Source organism: Lactuca serriola, chromosome 6 (genome assembly GCF_051521515.1).
Source record: "Lactuca serriola cultivar US96UC23 chromosome 6, Lser_US96UC23_V15, whole genome shotgun sequence".
NCBI classification, from domain to species: domain Eukaryota; kingdom Viridiplantae; phylum Streptophyta; class Magnoliopsida; order Asterales; family Asteraceae; genus Lactuca; species Lactuca serriola.
The window spans coordinates 163,915,725-163,922,236 of record NC_136413.1 but is presented as its reverse complement, the minus strand read 5'-3'; the positions used below and the strand labels follow the sequence as shown (position 1 = coordinate 163,922,236).

At 32.1% G+C, this 6,512-nt stretch overlaps 1 protein-coding gene across 1 annotated transcript; it reads right to left on the bottom strand.

The window, feature by feature from the left end:
- Positions 1-3,870: 3,870 nt before the first annotated feature.
- Positions 3,871-6,304, bottom strand: LOC145057261 (GTP-binding family protein). Its single transcript, XM_079005042.1, has 8 exons — positions 5,566-6,304; positions 5,333-5,422; positions 5,101-5,246; positions 4,830-4,988; positions 4,681-4,747; positions 4,470-4,577; positions 4,247-4,386; positions 3,871-4,160 (listed from the first exon to the last, which is right to left on the bottom strand). The coding sequence occupies exons 1-8, from the start codon at positions 6,139-6,141 to the stop codon at positions 4,076-4,078; spliced, it is 1,371 nt and encodes a 456-aa protein (XP_078861168.1). The 5' UTR covers positions 6,142-6,304; the 3' UTR covers positions 3,871-4,075.
- Positions 6,305-6,512: the final 208 nt, after the last annotated feature.

Genomic DNA, 6,512 nt, shown 5'->3' with positions numbered 1-6,512 from the left:
CTTGAAATTGTTATGATATATTTAGTGTACGTTTCATTTTATTTAAGATTAATTTAAAATTTTAAAAACAACTCTGCAAAATTTTTGAAATTGACTTGATTCAAGTTGAGTAGAGCTCAAGTTATTCAAGACCGATTTGAAAAATATTGAAAATTGACTCGACTCAAGTAGATTGGATCTCGAGCCACTCGAAAATATTATAGATTAGATCTCGAGCATTAAAATATTTGGCTTGTGAAACTTAAGAGCTTAATTTGACCTAGTCAAAGTTACATTTTTATCCTTTGTTATGTTCATATTTACATAATTATTGTTAGTCAAAGTTGCATTTTTTAGCCTTGATTTTTATTGTAGTTTTCGTTTAAATAAGTTAAAAATGTAATTGTACTTGAATTGTAGATTTTGTTTAAATGATTTTTTGAAGGAATTGTAATTATGTTCCTATTTTAATATTACACTCATCAACAGTATTGAGGATTCCACGTTTCTTATATTACACTAATTTTCGATAAATGTATTTTGGAATAAACGTTTTTTCTTATTAGTGGATTTATAATTAGGGATTTTTGCCTTATTTAAAAATGAAAATTTTTTGTTGTGAAAATGAGACGTTACACATAAACATCAACAACCCCACACACTTCATCAATGATTGTCCCATGTAAGATGTCGTGAGAAAACCTAAAGAAATTATTAATAAGTACTGAATGAGTACAAAAACAAAAATGACTAATTTTGAAACAAAAAAATATATATTAATGACTAAATGTGTACAAAAATATTAAGGACTAAACATGTACAAAATAAAAAATATATTACCCTATTAAGTTATTTTCCCGACTAACCTGGAATAACCGGTCATAAGGACTGAATGTGTACACTTTAACAAGTTGAAGGGGGTAAATGTGGACGAAAAAAAACTTAATGACCAAATGCGTACAAATGGAAAAATATATTACCATTTTAAGTCATTATCCCTAAATATAAATACAAAAGGACCTTGAGTGGCTTTGTAAGTGCAATTAAACGATTAATTAATCAAAGTGCTCATTGATAATAAGTGGTTAATATATTATGCCATTAACCCTAACTTTAACATAAATATTCGTATACTTAATAGATATGATTAAAATAATTTGTGTGCATTGATGGTTTGTGTTTTTGGTTACAAAAATGGCATTGATGGAGATTCGTTTAAGTTCTTCTGTTGAGTTTTATAAGACATAATGGAATTTAGGGATGGCAATGGGTACGGGTATACCGGGTTTCGTGTTCCCCATCCCCATCCCCGAATCCCGATCCCCGTCCCCATCAGGGATTAAAAATCTATCCCCATCCCCATCCCCAATGGGTATCGGGGATCCCCAATGGGTAATCGGAGATTTTTCCCCGTTACAAAGTTTTGAACTTTTATGAAAAATAACTCATAATTATATATTAACCAACAAAACAAAAATTAACAGAACAATATAAAACACTATAATCACTGAATGTCTTCAAACACGAACAATAACATTCAAGGTGACAAATAAAATCATTTTTTGCAAAAAAAAAAAAGACATAAAAATTCTTCCCAAAACTATATTTTTGATTGTTAAAAAACCTTACTTTGTCTACTAAAAATTTGCTTATGCATTATTAAAAATAAAAACATAAGTAATATTACATATATATATATATATATATATATATATATATATATATATATATATATATATATATATATATATATATATCGGGTAACCATCGGGGCCGGTTTCGGGTACGGGTATGGGTACCCGACAAGTAGAACCATCCCCATCCCCATCCCCATCCCCGCTTTTTATATTCAGGTAATACCCATCCCCTTCCCCATCCCCGGTCAAATCGGGTTAGGGTTTCGGGTACCCATCGGGTACGGGTTTTTTTGCCATCTCTAATGGAATTGAATTTGAGAAAAACAACTAGAGGATGTTTGGTTCACCTGTTAATGATCCTATTAAGATGTGGGTTCTAAATCGGTCGGAGCATTGTTGGATTTTTTGTAGCTTGTTATATGAGCTCTAAATTGCTGCAACAAAAAATGAATTTTAGAAACTATCAAATCCTGATAAAAGTAGATCTAGTTGTAATTAGATTACAAAGTAGGTCTAGTTTTAATCGGTCTTGAAAGGTTTGGCTAGTTCATGGTTGCTCTCTCTCTCTCTCTCTCTCTCTCTCTCTCTCTGAGCTCGACTGCTTCTTCTTCCTCTCGTTCTTACTCGAGCTTTTGACTGACTTTCCTTCCATCTATTTTTGTTGAGGCAATTCTGACTTGTTCATCGGCAACTGATCTAGCTCCTGAAATATATAACATTCTTGATCCTTCCTTTTACTAGTCTTCTCGGCTGGAATAAAAAAAGATTCTCCGCTCTGCTCCTACTCCTTCTCCTTTAGGATAGGATCATCGTTGGTCCTTAAGCAAAGTCGAATATTTGTTACAAATCTCTCTCTCTCTCTCTCTCTCTCTCTCTCTCTCTCTCTCTCTCTCTCTCTCTCTCTCTCTTTAAATTTTGTTGTTTCTTCTAATACAAAATCTTTGTTTCATTGCTTTGAATTTTGTTGTTTGATACTTTATGATTTTTGATTTAAAATTAGTATCACTGGCTTTTACTGATGCCTGAAATGGTTTTCTCTTTCATGATTCTTGTATCAAAGTATGCAGTCAAGAATCAATGTAAAACATTGGGTTGAAGGATAACTTGTTTTGATCTTGCTTTACAATTTTGTTGTACATTTTTTTTATTAATAAAGATATAAAGACTTTGAGATAGGACTTTGACATTGCTATACAAATTTTTAAAATTTCGATTTATTTTGGTCTTTGCTTTACAATTTATTTAAAAAAATCAATTTATTTTGATCTTGTTTTACAATTTTACATGATTTGATGTTCTACAAATTTAAATTTAAAATAAATAATAAAATGATTAATTTTATCATTCAAACTTACCAAACATGTTAGCCTCTTAATAGAGATTGCCAAGCAACCCACCCTAACTTAGCACCATATCTTCTTTATACTAATAAATAAAACTCATTTTCTGCCACATGTCATGTCCTCATTGATTTGGACACATGGCATTTTAATAGATTTTTAGAATTTATTTATTTCCACATGTAATTTTCTGATTTGTTCACATATCATAACTTATTTCGGTTATAATATTGAGAGAAATAAATGTTTCCTTGAAAAAGAATTGATATATTTATAATGAAATAAATATCATAATTAATGAGAGCTCTAAAATTGATATTGATATTAAATTTAATGTTTAAATATTGATATTAAATTTGTATTTTTAATAAACCCGTGTAATACACGGGTCATACACCTAGTATTTTTAAGAATACAAACATTTATACTATATTAAGGGGGTGATATGTCACCAACTCACTCTATATCAACAAAACCCACACCTATTTACATTTTAGGGTTTAAACCTAAAGACACCCAAAATAAAATATTACTAGTGTTCCACAATTGATCTCATATAAAGCCAAATGGGCCTTGGAACACTGTTGATATGTGCTCCTCATATGGTCCAGTTTACCATTTTTTTAGTTGGTAATCATTTAACAATACTTAATGTCACCCAAAATTCCAAAAATATTTTTTTTAGTGTAAATGATAAACTTAATGATTTGAAGATGTAAACCATTAACATTTAACATTGTCTATTGTGGCATCCTATATACGTGACTTGGGCCTCTACCAAGTACACATTGTATTATGAAACCATTAAAACACAAAATCATGAATGAAGTGTTGTGATAACAAGGAAGATGCAGTGCAAAATATATGAGCTATATGTAAATTGTTTATGTGGAAATCAAATCAAATCTCTTGCATTCTGTAAAAGAGACCTCAATTATGCAACTCTTACAAAGAATATAACCAAAACATTACTAAAGGAACATTATAAGAGTGAATATCAAAAAAAAAAAAAAAAAAAAGATTAAATTTACATTTACATATAACAAAACTATACCTTTCTGTTATGTTGACTATTCAACATATGAAAGGAACATCATTGTTAATGGGTTTCATTGTTGATCATTTGAGTCTGACCAAAAGGATAAGATGGACATTTCGCTTGAATATAGATCTCAGCTCTTCATTGGCTTCAACTCCTATTCTCCTGAAGAAAACAAAAACATTTTATACAAACTTGATTATGATATTTAAAAGAGGAAGACTTTTCGGTGATGAAAGTAGATTAATTACCCTATTTTAGAACCATTCTTCCCAACTATAATTTTCCTCTGACTGAGTTTATCAGTGATGAAATGCTGCTCGATCCTTATAGATCCATCACGCAATTCCTTCCAATCTATTAATCGATGTTCAACATCATATGGAATTTCCTGTTACAAATTTAAATGATAACTGATTGGTAATTTGATTTTTTTTTAAAGTTCCAATAAGAAATATTATATAATACCTATACCTGATGTATATGGTCTAGAAATTTTTCTCTAACAACTTCTAGTGATATGTTCTTCATGACATCTTGTGTCATGATCAGAGGATCTTCATCCCATGGTCTTTTAACTGCCTAACATATCAAAAAATCATACACCCACAAAAATACACAAAATTATTATACGAAAAAAAAAATAATATTAAACATGAAAATTATGGAAAAGCTTCAAGCTTGCCTGTTCCATCAAATATTGTACAAGATCTTTGACACCAGAACCCTTAAGCCCAGAAATCATGAAATACCTGTAGGGACAAAAGAGCAAATAAATGTAAATTCAGGGTCAAAACCGGGATGAAAAGAAAAATTATTAGTTATTACACCTACTTTTCATATCCAGGAAGATCTTTAAACTGGTCAGCAACCTTCAATAAATCTTTCTTTTTCTCTACCAAGTCTACTTTGTTCATGCATAAGATTCGTTTTTGTTTTGGATTCACTTCTGAACCCATTTGTTTAATAAGCCCCACCACTCTTTTATCAGGCCTATATACATATATATGTCATTCATTTTTGTACAATATATCATCATCAATAACACAATTACACAAACAAACAAGATAATATGTCAACGTTTTGTGTCTAGTAAAAGATAAACCTGATAAGATGCCTATGAACATCAAATATGACAAGCAGCGTGTCATAAAGATCAACTGAACTCAATGCACTTTCAACTCGAACTCTAATGTCGGATTTTGGGAGTCCATTAGTTCTCATAATCAACCCAGGGGTATCAAAGAAACACTGTTCATCAAAGAAAATTATCAAGTGAGGATGTTTGTAATATGTGATACTGGTAAAAAGATGAGAGGCATCAAAAGGGAACATACTATTTGCGTTTTTCCTTTCGTCATCACACCTAATACTTCATGTGTAGTTGTGTTTGTCTTTCGTGAAACTGCAGCAACCTTCGTCCCAACCTACATAAACAGAAATCCGATTTGACCTAAATGATCAATTCTAGCTAAACATTCTAATCTGTAAAGTGATTAGTGGGTGTTCAAAGAGCTCAGAAGCATTAACATATGAGACATTTGATGAAAACAAGTGGAAACATGCATACCATGAAATTGGTGAGGGCGGATTTTCCAGCATTAGGAGCTCCGATAATCCCAACTGAGAGAGACAACTGATCTTCCATCTTCACCGCCTCAACATCATCTTCGTCTTCATCGGTTGGAGCCACCGCAGCTTCAAGCAGAGCCTTGGAGAGAATTGCAGCACGATGCCTTTTCTCTTCCTGCTCCATCATTCTCTCTTTCTTACTCTTCTTCTTTTTCTTTTCCTTCACTAATTTCTCTTTCTTTTCCTTCACTGATTTCTCATGCTCTTCTCCGAATATAGTTTTGTTAACTTTCCACCGATACTTTTCGTCCCAGGTGGATTCGGCATTTGAGACGGGAGTAATAGCCTCATCTAAGCCCAAACCTAGTGTCACGTTTGGTAACTCGTAATGACTGCTGTCGAATCCGAAGCCATTGGTGTCGGTGATGTGAGTTTCTTCGCTTTCGGATGCTGGGGTTTCTTGTAGGGGTTGAGATGCAAAAAATCGAGAGAGAAAGGTGGGATTAAGATTGGAGTTTTTAGGGGTTTTTGAAGAATGATTAGCAAGTGTTTGAATTAACCTCAAAGCTTTCATGTCGAGACCTGGAATCAACTAAGAACATGTACTACGAAGAGAAATACACATCAACGGAGAGCAGAAATTGGATTGGCGGGGAGTAGAGCTTGATGAACCGATCCAGTGAAAGAGGGGGCGAGAAAAATGAGAGGAAGGGTTCAGTTGAGGGTTTAACATGAAGATCAACTTAGTTTGCAGGAAGCGTCCTTTTACTCAGTAAAATTGCAAACATAGCACAAATTGGGCAATTAAGTAGGATTTTTTATAAAAATAATAGGAATTCAACTTATTAAGTTAACTAACTTTTCTTTTCTATTAGGATAATTTTTTTTATAAATCTATGTAACAAACTTTTTTGAAATGTTCACGAATGACTATTATAACCGGTT

What these genes read in the sequence shown, in the direction of transcription:
- LOC145057261 (XM_079005042.1), bottom strand. Translation starts at nt 6,141, where the DNA reads ATGAAAGCTTTGAGGTTAATTCAAACACTTGCTAATCATTCTTCAAAA. An exon ending in GTTCATAGGCATCTTATCAG is followed by an intron (nt 4,989 to 5,100) that starts GTTTATCTTTTA and finishes ATATGTATATAG; the next exon opens with GCCTGATAAAAGAGTGGTGG. An exon ending in TACAATATTTGATGGAACAG is followed by an intron (nt 4,578 to 4,680) that starts GCAAGCTTGAAG and finishes TTGATATGTTAG; the next exon opens with GCAGTTAAAAGACCATGGGA.